We start from the raw sequence: 17,254 nt of genomic DNA on the forward strand, positions 1-17,254 counted from the left end.
TCTCGTGAACCTCACACAATTGCCATGAAAGCCTGACTCCTTATCTGCAAAATAGACAGATGATGAAGCAACACACTCATCTGCTTCCTTCCTGATCATAAAGGCCTCCACCAACATCCTACAAATGCAAACAGGGTTATTAAACAAGACACTTGTCTTCTTTACTGAGGGAAGCAATTGTGGCACTCGCGGCAATGCAAAGCCAAGTTGTACGACACCGCTACTTTTTGCACCCATCTGTGATGTTCGATGAAATGCCCAGTGCTTCCCCACTTAGAAAGACAAGTCTTCTGTTTAAGCACCCTGATCGAAATTGTAGGGAGATGGTAGAGGCCTTTATGTTCAGGAAGGAAGGAGATGAGCGTGTTGCTTCACCATCCATCAATTTCGTAGATAAGGAATCAGGCTTTCATGGCATCTGTGTGAGGTACAGGAGATAGAGGAGCGCCGTCTACTATGGAATATAGTCTTCGAATTTTGTTGAAAAAGATGTCATGACTCGACTATGATGTGCATGCGCAGTATGGTTTTTTCGTTTTAATCTTCGTTCTTCTGTTTTTTGGATTGTTCACTGTGGCTTGCGTCTTCATATACTTTTCCGAGAATGTAATAACCAGTTGTTAGTCAGCGTCTGTGTCGTCTCCAGATTTCCTTTTGTCCTGTTTACTGCGCTGCTTAAGCATGAACCCTTACCAACTAGCCCGGTTTTATGTTCTCGTAAAGAAATCTTTGCATTTTTTTTATTTTATTGTATACCGATGTGCCAGAAAAAAGAAAACGCATAGCAAGGTTGACTGAAACCCATCTGCATTCTAATTGTTTTTTGTCCTGAACCCGTTTGAACCCGTTTGAACCGGTTCGAGACGGTCCGAACCGGTTCGAACCGGAACGGAATGCCCTTCTGGAGCCGAACCCGGAACTGAACCCGAAAGGCGTGAACCCGAACCCGAACCGAACCCGAAAAAATGCCGGTTCAACACCCTGCATTGCACACACAGGGGGATCGGCCATATGGATCGGTCAAGTACTTTTCTTTTTTTTTTTTTTCACAAACAAGGGAGCTTGCGTACCGTGACAGGACACCCATCGTCGTCTCTGGTGCTCTGTAAGTTTCGATTTGGAACATTCTGAAAATTTTGAACCATTTTGAACATACATGATTTTGAAGGAGTGCATACTCAACGCGCAATAAAAACGAACCTGAGTGACTGAGCCGTTGAACCCGCGAGGCCAGTTTGCGACCCCGCACTCTTTTTTTTTGGCCATGCCACGACCATCACGGCCTTGGCCGTGGTGGTCGATCGTGTTCGCCAACCACTTGGAGGAAGGATTTTCCTTCTTCCATGGCCAACCAAGACAACTACAGCTACTTCATCTTTTGTTGTCACTTTGCCCATATGCTTTGCCAATGAACGGATCACAGGAATGCAATGCTTACTCTAATTGTTTCTAGGTTGCTAAGAATGTCGCTGAATGTAATTTGCGGATTAATCGTATTTTTATGCGGATGGCGAGTTATTTCATTGCCAGGGTTTTTCATCTGCATCTGGAGGAGGTCGTGTAGAGCTCGCGCTAGAGGTGAAGAGGAGCATTCCCCGTCTCCAGTTTAATCATTCCCCCGCCGTGGGTATGTGCCATTCAGCCCGAGGACATCATCATCATCATCATTAGTTTAAGTGCAAAATACATGGAGGTAGGAAAGAATTAAGGAGAGGCCCTGACGTCACGTTTTGTGAAGCCGCCCCGCAACCGGAAGTTGGCTCGGCTCTCCTCACTATCTGCCTTCTCCACCGAGCTACGGGGCGGGGATCGCGCGCGGCTCGCAAGCGCTTCGTAATATAAAAAAAAAACCGCGCCGCTCGCCGCTACACTCCTACACCTCCCTCCCCGTAAACACGCACCTAGACACAGACCGGCGCACAGGTGCGGTGAACCTTTTCCGACGCCAGGCGAAGAAAGACGACATCACTATCCTCCTCGGGCTACCGTACACCCGCCGTGTGGCCTTCGACACGCAGCTCAGCATCGCTGAGAGCGGCTTCATGTTTCTGTGCTGTTTGGTGAGGTGCGAAAGTTCGCTGATCAAAACAATCAACGCTTCTTCGCGTGTCGAAGCGCGGTTCCGGAGTGCCACCTTTTCGCGAGATTCATTTCAATGCATCGATCGCTCCGCGTAACGACAAGTTTGACGAACAAAATATCAAATGAGAGGTTATTTGCTGCATTAAAAAGCAACCTTAGATGCGTGCGTAACGTCACGACGCCAGGCATGTAGACTTTAACACGCAAGGCCGAACACACCGTGCCGAAAGCCCGTCCACCGTCACCGAGAAACACTCGGGCCCCTAGCAACAACGACGCTAACGACGCCGTACGCCGTTGCTAGTGGCCCGAGTTTTCTTAGCAACAACGACAACGTTGCTAGTGACCCGACTTTTTAAGCCTAAATTTTGACGTCACTTCCGCCACATTCTCGCCAATGCATTGGGAATACGAAGGGCCTCTCCTTAGTTTTCCTTCCTCCATGGCAAAATATATTACCAGTCACGGCTAGGTAGTGTGAGCCGCCGCCTGAATAAAGGTTTCAGTAGTTCAGCCTTTCTCTATGGTTCAGCCTTATACAACATTGGCTTATCCATCCATTGCCTCCATCCTTCCATCCATCCATCCAGATGCAAAAACGCCCGACCCCAGAGAACTTCCGGTGCTTCGGGTCTGTGCGTGTGTTCGGCTGGTTAGTGCGCTTCGTTGATCGTATTACTTTTAAAAACGTTGGCATAACGTCTGGCGATGCATTCGCGACGGGGGTCATGCTGTGTTGTGCCAGGGTGCAGCCTGCGCTCTGGAACGAATCTTCTTTCTCGAATCCGGACATTTACATTCCCCACTGACGAGCGGAGAAGGGACGCTTGGATTACAGCAGTGAATCGTGACAACTGGTACCCATCAAAGAGCTCACGAATTTGCTCAGCTCACTTCATTCAAGGTAAATATTTTTTGTATGTTCATTCCTCTATTCAATATCAGTAACATGATGCATATTGTAGGAGCTCGGCCATCAGTATGGCTTGGCATTAAGGGGAATTAACATGATGTCACAGACACCATTTGGTTGTACAGCGCGCAGCTTTAGTAGTACAGGCCAGAGCAAGTGGTGATAAGCAGTCATGCGCGTGGCCTTTTGCTGTGCTCTATGTTCTACAAAATGGCATGCACTAGCTGTGATGCTGGGACATACATAAACGCCACAGCATATGTGACATGTGCTGTTCTCATCTTGGCTGAGTGAAGAACATGCCTGCCCAGTGAAGTTTATGGCAGAGACAGACAGTGGTGCATGACTTTGTATACAAATGACCAGAACTGTTCTGTTTGGTTTCGTTAATGGGGTTGAACGTCCCAAAATGACCCAGGCCATGAGGGACAACGTAGTGGAGGGCTTTGGGTAAATTCGACCGCCTGGGGTTCTTAACGTACTCTGGCATTTCACAATACATGGGCCTTTAGTGTTTTGGCTCCGTGGCCTGAATCGAACCTGCATATTTCGGGTAAGCAGCTGAGCACCATAACCACTGAGCCACCGTGGCGGTTCGCTGCTAAAGGTTGTAAATTGATTGACTGGCATCAAGTTTTTAGCTTTCATAATTTCCTGACAGTAGTTAAAGGGGCTTTCGTGCTACAAGAGGACTTTGATGTATTGCATAGGCAAGGCATATACATATGTCTGAAGTAACTTGTCGAAGTAGGCTGTGTAGAAGACCGTTTTGGGAATCTTTTGTGATAAAACACTGTTTATGGTAACTCACATCATAAATATGCAACCATATCATAAAAAGCACATGCTTCATGGTTCTTCATGGGCTGGGGCCATGCAGAAGCTTTCAATCAAAAATTTCTTGAGTTGTATTTGTGTGTGTTTTAAGGTAATAAAAATAAAAGAAAAATGTAGTAGGTTGTGCGCAACTTTTGAATGGCGCTACACCTCATTAGCTTGCCTTGAAATGCCTTGAATGCTTACATATGTCTTCTCTTGCAGAAACAGAATTGTTTCTGGTAGACACCATTCTTGCAGGCCCTGCTTCACAGATCAGTAACCATGTAATGGCCATTTTGTAGTGTTTCATTTCATTTTCCTGTCTTTTGGTTCACTTGTCATCGGTGTCATCCACAATAGCCTACGGCACTGGAAAGCCATGACCAATGACAGAGGACCAGAATGAAGGAAAATGAAACAAAGGTTACAGAATGTGGCCCTATAAGTTAATCTAATTGTTTCTTGTACTTATTACATTGTGCACAAATTTTCTTATGTCTGTGTACATTCTGCAGGTGAGCCCTCTTCTGATCCGAATAACCCAGACTATGTTCCGTCGCTGTTTCTGTACCGATCTAATGGCAGCCTGCCGCAAAATACTCTGTACTGCCATTGTGCGAACAGAAAGGGCACCTCTGAGGTGAGTGCCCATGGGCACTTTATTCAAACATCTCTAGTGGCTGCGATGAAAATATGTGCAATGACATTGTGTTTGGTGCTGCAACATAGCCAGCAATTGCTGTAAAAAACATCCAGTAAAATGTGGAAATGAACTAACCAGTTAGTGTATCACTTGGAGCAAGAGCCATGGCAGCTGCCCAAGAAAATAACTACTTAGCTAAAAAGGCTAAACGCACCCGACATGTGAAAGTCACCAAAAGCATGTTTATGTGAACAGATAGTGGCATAGAGTTCTACACAATTCTAGTATCTATTGATGGGTTAAGTTTGCTACTGTGTGTGCAATTGTCTTTAAGGAAAAACATTTCTTGACTCGGAGCAGATATTTTTCTCGATGCTGATGAGGCTATTGGCTGGGCTCACTAACATGAGATATAATGTGATAATGTGTCAAACTGATGTATTGTTAGCTACTGTAAGCACTTTCACTCGTGGCTTGATGTTGAGAGTTAACTTTATCGCCTGGCTAGCATCAGGAATGTGCAGCTGCCCATCAGCGACATGCAATCCAGGTCAAATTTTGTGACAGTGGTAGAGGCATGACAAGCCTTTTTAATTCAATGTCACTCTGCAATACTTGCACTATTTTTTTCTGTAGAAATGTTAATTTGATGTGATAAATAAAATTGCTAGCTGTTGCCACTGGCAGGAAATTTCACTAACTGCGCAAGAAGCTAGAACATACCGCATCACTGTGAAACAATTTTTGGCATCTCTTGGACTCTGAACAGAAGCTTTCAGTGACATCAGGTGCATGGATTGGCACCAATTTTCTCGGACTAATCACTTAATATAGTTGCTGAAACATAACATTTAATCACAAAAGTTTTAGCAGACTGGAAAAACATGATTGTCAGAGGGAAACAACAGTGAAACGCAATGTGCCTTCAGACACATATTGTTTGACCAGAAGTTTTTTGGGGCCAGCCAGTCAAGTTCAAGTGCTGCCTATTTAGAGTAGCCCCCCCCCCCCCCCCCCCCCCCCCTCCCCCCCAAAAAGTATATATCCTCAACATTATTTAAGTCTCAGAGGCGGCGGCAGATATTTGTGCTGACTGTATAAAAATAAATTTATATATTGGACACATTGTCTCCTTTTTTTCTTTGCATTTACAGGCTTACTTTTGCACACCTTATAAACTGAATTCAGGGACATCATCATGGCACATGACCATCCCCCTGCTCCCCAGTCTCCTTGCTGCATCATATGGCAATCATTAAGGGACTCTGAGGACAACTTGAAGCCTGCCTGTATCGATAGATTACTGTATTCTAATGACAAAGTTGCTACTTTAACTGGAAATGAAGCCTTTCATTAAATAGAAATTGTCAAAAAGTGAAATACAGGTGTCACCATCACTCACAAGCAAACTGCAGTGTGTCAAGACAGTTTTTTGTATGTGGATCTTTGAAGCCATGCTATTCTGCAATTCACTTCTAAATGGTGATCATGTAGTCCTTTTCGGTCTTGATGTCATGAGTTCAGCATAGCAAGAAATAGCCATGGAATCAATTCTTACTAGGGACAGCCATTGTTGCCTTCTCCAGGCAGCCGAGGGAACACTGCCATCATTAGTGGCGGCACCGGTATAGTGCTGCTTCCATCACTACCTCAGGCTTCTGATTCACTTAACTTGGTAGCAGTGCTGCCCTTTGGCGGATATACCACTACACCTAGCAGATTTTGGGCTTATTTAGCTGCAAAACGTAATTCCTGGTGGCCGGCAGATTTGCAAGGACTCTTGGTGGTTGCTGGAACTTTTAACATGATGTTAATGTTCTTATCAAAGTACCATGAGAAACCTCAGGTAGTTAAGCAAACAAGGAAAGGGGAATGAGGGGCTCGTTATAAATATGAAAGAAGCCAACAGCCACAGAAACCAAGGGGCACAGGGGATTTTAATTGATTTATTTATTTTGTGGTGTTGACCAATTTAAAACATTGCTGAATATGTTATCGCTTCAAGCTAATTGATTAGAAAAGCAGAAGAAAAAACAACCACATGCCGCCGGTGGGATCCGAACCCACGACCTCCGAATTACGCGTCCGGTGCTCTACCTCTGAGCTACGGCGACGGCTGTTAAATCTTCTGTTTTCGGGGGTATTTATGTTTACAAGTAACCTAACCTTGAGAGTGTTCATCAGCGCCACCCACGTTCATAAGCGGCGGACGTAGAACGTCCTGAGTTACCGCAGGTGTGACGTAGAACGTCATCGAACGGAGAGGGTGGAAACTGCGTGAGAACCCTCTTATGCTTCCTATGGCGTCAAGGCTGCCAGAACCGAGGCCCTCGCTAAGCAATTAAGCAAACAAGGAAAAGGGAATGAGGGGCTCGTTATGAAAGAAGCCAACAGCCACAGAAACCAAGGGGCACAGGGGATTTTTTTTTATTGATTTATTTATTTTGTGGTGTTGATCATTTTAGAACATTGCTGAATATGTTAGCGCTTCAAGCTAATTGATTAGAAAAGCAGAAGAAAAAACAACCACATGCCGCCGGTGGGATCCGAACCCACGACCTCCGAATTACGCGTCCGGTGCTCTACCTCTGAGCTACGGCGACGGCTGTTAAATCTTCTGTTTTAGAGCGCAGCTCTTTGGCGTCCGTTCCTAGGTTTCGCGTCGGCGTCGGCGTTGTCGTCGGCCTCGTAACCAGCTCCGCCCCCCTTTCATCCCCCCAGCGCTATCGGCGTCAGCGGCATCAGTCAGTCGCTGCTATCTCTTCCCTCCTCCCTTTATCGTGTTGTCCGCTTACTGCGCGCGCTTCTGCCCCCATCGTTTGCCGCTGGGTGTACACGCCACCCCCCTCTTCCTGCGAGTCTCCGGTTGTCAAAGCGCCGGCTCGAACTTAATTCCTTTCTTCGCTCCTCCTCCAATGCAACCCCTGTGCGGTGGCAATCAGAGAGCCAGATCGGTGGCGGCGGATCTGTATATGTGCACCGCCCGAGCCGAAATTGCGAATACGTGTGAAAAAAAAAAAAAAAAATTCTGTGATAGCGCATACATGTGTTGCTCGATTTCTTTGCCTCAATCTATCGAAAAGGTGAAACAGCTTATTTGCTGTGCTCAAATTTCGCATTAGGAAGTAACGTAATCGTCGGTAATTTTTTCTTCTGCTTTTCTAATCAATTAGCTTGAAGCGATAACATATTCAGCAATGTTCTAAATTGATCAACACCACAAAATAAATAAATCAATTAAAAAAAAATCCCCTGTGCCCCTTGGTTTCTGTGGCTGTTGGCTTCTCTCAGGTAGTTAAGTGCATCTGGGCCTAGTTTGTGTGTATAAACCAGAGAATGCTTGGACAGAGGTGGCTGTGATAGCTCAAGCGGCTGAAATACACTGCATTCTGCAGCATCTGTAGAAGAGATGTTATACCTTTCTTAAGGGCATGTGGTACAAGCAGGCTTTGCTTGTTTCTTAGCAGCTAGACTTACAAGTGCACTTCTTCCCTTACTTATATTGTTGGCCCTGGCTGAGTACAAGACATGTGAAGTCTTGTAGTGACAAAAGTGCAGTATAACCTAAAGTTTCGTAGGAGTGTTATGGAGACGTTTTAGTGAGATATTGGCTCCTGCGACTCTTCAGGTAGACCTTATTTCATCAAATATGGAACATTTTTTTGTAGGTGTTTGGCAAGCATATTCCTGCTCAGTTAAACAAAGGTCACATAAAAGTGTTTGTACTTTTTGCAAGTGCCTTTTATCCCTTATGGCCTTTTTGCTGCACTGCCATCATAGTTAATGATAATTTCTTGCTTAGCAAACAGTCTGTTTGTTATATTTGAAGTTATGTTACATTGCCCTTAGCAGATTTTCATTGAATTTTTCAAATTATTTGCAGCATTCAAGATAATGTTTTACATTGTTCTGGTGAGATCTTTGCTATAAAAAAATGCAGCATTGCTCTGCACCATTTCAGGTGACAGGAGTGAGCTTTAGCTTTTTGGTCTCACTGACATTTCTGGTTGAAAACTCGGTGACATTACATCACATGATCACGTCCAGTCAGTAGCTCCACCTTGCATCACCTCATCTTTGTGTGTCCGTCACCCTCTGTGCTTTGCAAGCGAGCACATGGGGAGATGCACAATATTTGGACATGCTGCGAGAAGAGGGAATACAGGGCCCGTCGTGCATAGAGCAACAATGGGGAGCTGGACATGTGACACAAGCCGTGGCTTGAAGGCAGACAGAAAGGTATAAAAGTAAAAGGACATAAGGAATCGTTTTAATGGACTCCAAACTGCAGGACTGAAATAGTCTACCTTTCAAATATGCAGGTCTTAGCAAAAGCAGCTTTGTTGGCTCTTTTCCTCCCTAGAGAAATGAACCAACATTGTACCATGACCGGAATCCTCCATTTTACATTCATGTAAAAAATATTATTCTATATGAGAAAGAATAGCATTTCCTTAAGTTTGTGAACTTTCTTTATTGGTTGAAATTTCAAAATTTAATTGATTGTTGCTGGGCTTCTCCGTGCATTATGACAGCTCATTGATGATAATACCAAATTTGATCATCACACGAAAATGCAAGCCACTCTACAGAGCTGTTGGCTTCAGCTTGCTTTCCCCATGCAAGCCATGAAAACTGTGATAATCAGTCCACCAGTTGTCTAGCTTGTCTGTAGGGCTATGAATTGTGAAATCTGGATGCTCTGTAATACGGTGCATGTTTCCATGAGTAGTAAGCTTCGAGCATGTGGTAGCTAGCAGAGTAGAATTGCTCTGAAAGCTGGGAAATTGGAACCTAAGCAGGAAAGCAGGGCAATTATTGTTGCATCACTTCATGACTGATTTACTGTTGTATGTCTATTTTCCAATGTACACCTGCCAGGGCACAGAGGAGCAACTCCAGAAGCAGACCACTTTTCCACAGCTGCAGGAAATGAGTGCAGAAGGAGCCCTGTGTGGACCACTGCTGGAAGCAAGCGCTGAACATGGGGCTGCCGCTACAAGCGGGGTATGGCAGGAGCTGCTTTGCTTTCTTTGGCTTAGTTGCTCTGCTGTGCATGCATTCTAGCAACTTTTTGTGTTGTATTTTTTCTGCGCTTCATTCAGCTGTACGTCTGAGCATGGTTGGGGTGGGATAGCATCCAAGGAAGAAAATTGTGTGTTGTAAGCAGTAATCGTTGATAAAATAACTGCCTCATATATTGGCAGGAACAAATCTACTTTGCTATACTCTGTACGGCAAAAAGCCTTTTACTGACTTTGTCTCTGTGCACTAGGTGTCGTCATTATAGGCATTACGGGCTATTGAGGGTTACCATGGTAGGCCGGAAAACCTACCAACATCAACACTCTATCATAAGCATAATTTACTTCAAGCAAACCATGTTTACATATTTTGCCTGTTACTGTACATCCATCGTAATCGTTTATATTCCATTTCTCCAAACCGCCCTCCTAGTAAATACCCCCTTCGGCAACGCAGAAACTTGGTCCCTAAAACAAGGACAAATTACAGAAAACAAAAGCTCGATTATCAGATTCCAGTCGTTCTCAATAACCCATCTCTAAGTGTCATGTTTGATTTCCCAAAGAACAAGTTTAAAAAAGACATCAAAAGGTTACTAATCAGCACTGACGTAATATAATTTCGGTTTTACTTAGCGTAGCATCTCTTGTTTTCATGTTAAATTGTTTGTGTGTTTGCGTTTCCTTTTGTGACCTCCTGCCATGTTTATATACTACCTTTGATATGATTTATGGTGCACTGTCTTTGTTTTATTTATTATTGAAATACTGTCGCTTGCTGCAATGTTTTTTTGTCCCAATGTAGTTTGTCATATTACTTTAATTTTTTTTATTTATGTGCTGCACACTGCTGCATGAACTGTATTGGGGAACTGTGACCTCGTCAGGCCTTACCGCCTTTTGTCACAGTTCCCTCTTTCATTTATTTGAAGGAAAATAAACCTCAAACCTCAAACCTCATATTACTACGCAGCTCAAGTACTCTGTGTTTTCATGTCGAGAGGCTGCCTCAAGAGAGAAAATGCGTGCTTCTTCATTTTATGACAGAGGGAAAACTAGTTTCTCTTTTGTCGCATTGCACCCCTTGTAGGTGCTTAATCTTCTACCTTAAATAAAGCCTATTCTCTCTCCTGCTACTTGCAATTAGATTGTCGTGTGCCATAAATCATGCTAAGTGACATTTTCTGTGATCTCTCTCTCCGCAAAATTATTAAGCAGTCTGAATAGGTAGCTGCATTGCATTCAAAACTATGCAAAATGTTGATACAGCAGGGCTCTTTCATTTGTCTAGTGCACTTCACAGGCCAAGGGGTACTCTGCCTTCCCTCCTTACCCCCCCCTGACTTTCACCCTTGCTTGTCGTTGCAGCCCCACTCATCACTGCAGCCAGGACCGAGCCTATTGACTGCTTCTGCTGCTGATCGCAAGCGCTGTGTGTTGTCTTGCTCGGTGGTTGGGTGCAAGCCCCGTGACTGTCAGCGTCGACACGCACTACCCAAGAACAGCGCCTTGCGTCAAGAGTGGCTCAAGCGAATTGGCCTTTCGTCATCACACAAGCAGGAGGTATATGTTTGTAGACGGCACTTCGCTCCCAGTGATTACCATTACAATTGGGAACTGTTGCAAAACATGAACATCAACGTGAAAAAGTTGCGTTTGAAGATGAACACCGTGCCAACCCTCTGCCTTCCATATAGACCTGTAAGTGGCTTATGTGTTTTGTTTCCTAAAAACAGATGCCAAGTCTTAGTTTGTTTATGCTAATGTTGTGACTGAGTGGGGTTCTGAGCTCCTTATTCTGGTAATAATAAGTACAGTCTTTTTCAAAAGTAACCAGGCTGCATGGTTTGCTTCTAGCTCATACAGTGGAGCCCTTACAGCTTCCCTGAAGCTGAAATGGTCGTTAAAGGTAAGGACTGGGCGTCTTCTTACCTTCTAACACGTTTTGATCTTTAGGAAAGCCACAAGGGCTCCACTATACAAGCTAGAAGCAAACCATGCAGCCTGGTTACTTTTGAAAAAGACTGTACATATCAATGCTTATCTCACTGAGAACAGGTAACGGTGGCACACGTGCCTGGTCCGAGGAGTCACTTTATGAATGTACGCCTACACTGGCAGGTGTAGCAGCAAAAGGCATGTGAATGTGTGAGTCACTTGCTGTGGTATATATACACTGTGGCAGGCATGGAGGCTCAGGCGTGTGCAGGCTCACGGATTTTTATAATATCACACGGCGGCATTTAAGCGCCTTTTAACGGCGACAAACAAAAACATCGCCAAATGTCCGCACATGCGCACGAAGTCCTCTCTAATGCAAGTGCTATCTGCTGCGCTCTTCTCTAAGGCGCTGATAGTGACAGTCAGGCTATATTATTAAAAGTCCAGGAGGCTGTACGTAATAATTGCCATTGCATGTTCGCTCCGTGAATTGGTAGCTGGTGGTGTCGAATTGAGTGGGAATTACTCACTCAAAGGCCTGAGAAAAGTGTGTTTTTGCATGGCATGATGGGCAGTTTGATTGTTTAACATTCTTTGAAGTGCCAGGCTCACGCACGTACTAGCTTCTGTGGTGTTTTTATATATAGCTGGTTGAGGCTGTACATTGCCTTGCACAAAAACATTCAAGTGTTTATGAAAGGCAAAAATTCCAGAGTAAAGCGTTTATTTTTATGATAAAGAACAGCTTCCCTTTTTAGAGCATTAGCTCTTCTTAGCTCACTCGACAGTTGCAGAAAGTATCACTGCAGTCCCGGGCAAGTCCAGATTCACCTCGGGCTCTCTGAATTTGCGAGAAAAAAGATAACGTGTTGGTGAAAAATTCTTTGCTGTCACACCACAGCTAATGCTCAAACATTTGTGTTACACACTGGTAGCTGTCCTATGACTTTTTTTTTTCAGTGTGACGCGCGGCGTTGATAGAGATGAGAGCACATCAAAATTGACTCTTCGTGCAATAGGTTAGCACAGTAACCAGCTATGCCGCTCTGCACCATCACACCCCCACTTTGACTTGCGTCATGCATGTCAGTGTGGTAACTCTGAAGATATTTATGCCAGACGTGGAGAAATTAGGGAATTCTTCTCTCTTCTTTACATGCCTTGCCCTGGTCCAATATTTCCTTATCTTAATTTATCTAGGATATCATTTTTCCCTTCTGCTCTCATCCTGACTTAATAGCAAATATAAATGGCAGAATGTTTAAAGGTGCAGTGAAGAGGAATCTGAACTCGTCTTTTTGCCGCGGGAACTCAATCTACACATTCCGAGCATTCTTAGAAACTGCGAATTATTGCCCTGTGTGGCCGATTTCCCCTAATTAAATCGGATTAACGTCCGGCTCCCACCTTTGTTTTCTTAATTCTCCCCGTACGGTGGGCGGAGGCGACCAACGCGTGGAGTGCCTTTCAGCCAGCTCCGTAGAGGCTTTGCTTTCGCTTTATTTTGTTTTTTAGGTTTCCGTGAATAAATAGTTTCATTCGCAGATAATATAGCCGCAAAATAAGCCCGCAGAAATAAAAATACGCACGGACTATTTGCTACTATGGATTACTACGTATTACTCCGCCGATGGCAGAGTGGCAAGCCGCCACAGGACTGGGTGAAAGGCACTCCACGCGTTGGTGGACTCCGCCCACCGTACGAGGAGAATTAAAAAAAAAAAAAAGGCGGGAGCCGGACGTTAATCCGATTTAATTAGGGGAAATTGGCCACACAGGGCAATAAATCAAAGTTTCTAAGAATGCTCGGAGCGTGTAGATTGAGTTCCCACGACAAAAAGGTGAGTTCAGATTCCTCTTCACTGCACCTTTAAACATAGCAGTAGCTTTAGTGGGACTGAGATGGTGTGGGAGGTCAGCAGAGCTGTGGTGTGTGTTTGTGTTCTACTAAGCTGCTGCTTGTTTAAGGACAAATAGGCTAACTTTCCGAACTATTTGTGTTGTTGCCTAAAGGAACATCGAGAACAATTATGTTCAATTTTTGTTTCTGGTAATAACTTGTTGCTGGGTCTTTTGTGGCTGTGTTGACCACTTTCGGTTTTGTCCATTCCCTCACAGTGTGATCTGGGTGTACCCTAAGAGAGTTATAGCACATTTCCCATAACAAATCATTTTTGTTATTCCTTTCAAGAAGCTCGAGTAAGGTGATGGATTATGGGAGGGGAGTAGAGGGGATGGCCTGGCATCGCCAAACAGTCTGTGTTTGGAAGTAGAGTGTGCATTTATTCCGGAGAAAATTTGGATTTAGAAGAACATTTTTTTGCTGTTACTCGACTCAGACTTGTGACGCCAATGTGAATTCAGTGGCCATTATTTGATGTTGAATGGTGGTGTGGCCTAGCTTCAAGATATCCGCAACCAAAAATAGGTTGCTTTTTTTCCTTCTAAATGAGCCAAACCCTGACATCAAATCGAAGTGAAGTTCACTTGTAATTGTGAGGTCGCCCATAGATAGTTTCTTTGAACAACTATCAAAATTAAATGGGTCACGTATAATTACCATTTTAAACCGCATCACATAAAAAGTTTCAGTGTGTTGTTGCGGATTAAAAGCTTCCACATTTTTCTCGGTTTTTGGCAGGGTGAGTTTGGCTCATTCTGAAAAAATGAACTCCTCACTTAACGGCGTCGCAGTATGCTTGTAAAAACTGCTGGCGATGGCAGTACTTGTATTTCATTTTTGGCTCTTTTCTAGTGAGAATAGCTTATGTGGCATTGGGCTGCGATATTCTATCGACACAAGCCAAATTGTGCTTGTCCTCGGTCCCTTTATGTAGCGAGTCGTGTTTTTAATGTGAACCAAAGGAACAAATGAACAATGCTGCATGCCTGAGTGAGTGTTTCAGCTCATCATCATCATCAGCCTGACTACACCCACTGGAGGGCAAAGGCCTCTCCCATGTCTCTCCAATTAACCCTGTCCTTCGCCAGTTGCGGCCACTGTATCCCCGCTAACTTCTTAATCTCATCCGCCCACCTAACTTTCTGCCGTCCCCTGCTATGTTTGCTTTCTCTTGGAATCCACTCCGTTACCCGTAAGGACCAGAGGTTATCTTACCTTCGCATTACATGCCCTGCCCAAGCCCATTTCTTCCTCTTGATTTCAACTAGGATGTCATTAACCCGCGTTTGTTCCCTCACCCACTCCGCCCGCTTTCGATCTCTTAACGTTACACCTATCATTTCCCTTTCCATAGCTCGCTGCATTGTTCTTAACTTAAGCTGAACCCTCTTTGTTAGCCTCCGCGTTTCTGCCCCATAGGTGAGTACCGGTAGGATACAGCTGTTGTATACTTTTCTCTTCAGGGATATTGGTAAGCTACCATTCATGATCTGAGAGAACCTGCCATATGCGCTCCATCCCATTCTTATTCTTCTAGTTATTTCCCTCTCATGATCCGGATCTGCGGTCACTACCTGCCCTAAGTAGCTAGCCATTTTTAAATGCAGCTTCCTTACAAGGTGTCTTCAGCTTTCTCTGTGTATATGTTTCACTGCAGTCAAGCAACAACTTTCTGTCGTTTAGTAAAAGTACTGTGTGCTCTAAAAGGTTTTGTAAAGTTCACCACAGGTACTACACTTTATTGCAGCCCCGGATCTGCGAATGCAATGTCCGTCGTGCGACATCTGCAGCGGCCACGCAGACAGGAGTACTCATGTGGAGGGCGTCCACACAGACGCCGAAACTCAAGCGTGGGGTAACCACACAGGCTGGGACAATCATGTGTCAAGCGGCTACGCAAACGTGATGGTGGCAGTGCTTGTGGACGACATTTCTTAATATGTGCCGTACCCACAGAACAGTTGTGATAATGTACAAGCAACGCTCGACACGTGTGTTGTGTTTCTGGGATCTTCTTGATGTCCACTCTCACTGTTCAGTTTACTATGAAATGGGAAGAAAGGTAGCATAGTCTGGAACCCGCATCAACACTACCCGATAGACTGCTTGGAAAGGGTGCAAAATAAAGCACTACGATTTATCTGCTCGAAATACCGCCGGTTTGAAAACGTCAGTGCTCTTAGAACACAAGCAGGCATTCCCACACTTGCAATTGCCGCCATGAAGTTTCTTTTCATGCTTTACCATGGGTCGCTGCGTATCAATAAAGATCAGTATCTGCAGCCACCACACCGTCACACTAAACGAAAAAATCATGGTAAGCACATCCGGCCATACATCATGCGGTGCAATACTTTTAAGTTTTCTTTTTTTCCGTCGTCCGTAGAGATTTGGAATTCTTTGCCACGGGATGTTGTTGACGACGATTCTGTGTCTAGCTTTGTCAATAAGGTAGAATCTTTGTTTCACTCAGTGCCATAACGTGGAAGCTTTTTTTTTTTTTTTCCTGCTCTTTTCTACTGTTTGATTTTGGTTGGAATGATGTTCTGTTTCAGATAATAAGTTCTAGTGTTAATATATTTTACAAAGTGTTGTACATTGTGAATACCTTTGTAACCCACTGCCTGTATAGGCCTGTCAAAGGCTTACAGTATTGCTAAATAAATAAATAAAATAAATAAAGGTAGAGTGGATAGCCCAACACCGAAAACAGGTGCAGAGGTGCCTTTCCACCGTTTTGTGTGTTGCAAGTGTAAAGGGCATTTTACAAAGGCATGATGCTTCTAACTAGTCTATTCTTCAATACTAGTGCCAACATAACGCAGGGTAAGTAATGGATGCGCGTAAAGTGTGTAAGGTGTTTGCCATCTATGCTATGCTGATCTCTCTCTCGTGTGCTGTGTGTGCATGTTTCATCTGCTGTACATTAATGGTTTGAAATGAAGAGAGTCGTGTAGAAGAAAACGTGGCTTTTCCTTGATTTCTTAATTGCATAAACATTCATGTAGGGTTCACCCCTAACAGTGGTCCCCAGCTAATCCTTTTAACAGATCTGAACAAAAAATGCACAAGGACTGAGCATAACACACAATGGAATACAGCTACAACACATAGTACACTGCAATTCACAACGGAACATGTTGGTAACGTTAACAGGGGATGCTAGATGAGAAACCATGAACAGCAGAGTGGACATCAGCAGGCAATGTAAAAACACCTTACACAGAGTCAGCAGTTGCAGTCAGACAAGCAGTGGTAATCACATCGCGTCAAGCCAGTATATGACAAAAGTGGTTATAATTAAAATGGTATCTTGATGCAAACAGCTATGAAACAAAGGATAACAATTCAATACTGTTGAGCAAACAGTGCCTCTACTGAAATGTTGTTTTAGGGGGCATGAATGGACTGAACGTAACACTAGTTGGGCATTTTTAAAGATTACTCAACAGCTGTAGACCTTAAAGGTGCACTGAAGAGGAATCTGAACTCGCCTTTTTGCCGCGGGAACTCGATCTACACGTTCCGAGCATTCTTAGAAACTTCGACTTATAGCCCTGTGTGGCAGATTTCCCTAATTAAATCGAATTAACATTCGGCTCCCGCCTTTATTTTTTAATTCTCCCTTGTACAGTGGGCGGAGTCGACTAACGCGTGGAGTGCCTTTCAGCCAGCTCCGTGGAGGCTTTGCTTTCGCTTTATGTTGTTTTTTAGGTTTCTGTAAATAAATAGTTTAATTCGTAGATAATATAGCCGCAAAATAAGCCCGCAGAAATAAAAATACGCGCGGACTATTTGCTTGTACGGATTACTACATATTACTCCGCCGATGGCAGAGCGCCAAGCCGCCACGGGACTGGGTGAAAGGCACTCCGCGCGTTGGTCGACTCCGCCCACCGTACGGGGGAGAATTAAAAAAAAAGGTGGGA

General features: G+C 44.3%; 1 protein-coding gene across 1 annotated transcript; it reads left to right on the forward strand.

Moving 5' to 3' along the window:
* Positions 1 to 2,533: 2,533 nt before the first annotated feature.
* LOC149359997 (uncharacterized) lies at positions 2,534 to 16,007 on the forward strand. The gene is made up of 5 exons (XM_089567768.1): positions 2,534 to 2,986; positions 4,330 to 4,454; positions 9,339 to 9,464; positions 10,850 to 11,044; positions 15,073 to 16,007. The coding sequence occupies exons 1-5, from the start codon at positions 2,791 to 2,793 to the stop codon at positions 15,229 to 15,231; spliced, it is 801 nt and encodes a 266-aa protein (XP_089423894.1). The 5' UTR covers positions 2,534 to 2,790; the 3' UTR covers positions 15,232 to 16,007.
* The last annotated feature ends 1,247 nt before the right edge of the window (positions 16,008 to 17,254 follow it).

The sequence above is a fragment of the Amblyomma mixtum genome, chromosome 2 (genome assembly GCF_055824585.1).
Source record: "Amblyomma mixtum isolate Tamu chromosome 2, ASM5582458v1, whole genome shotgun sequence".
In the NCBI taxonomy this organism is placed as follows: Eukaryota; Metazoa; Arthropoda; class Arachnida; order Ixodida; family Ixodidae; genus Amblyomma; species Amblyomma mixtum.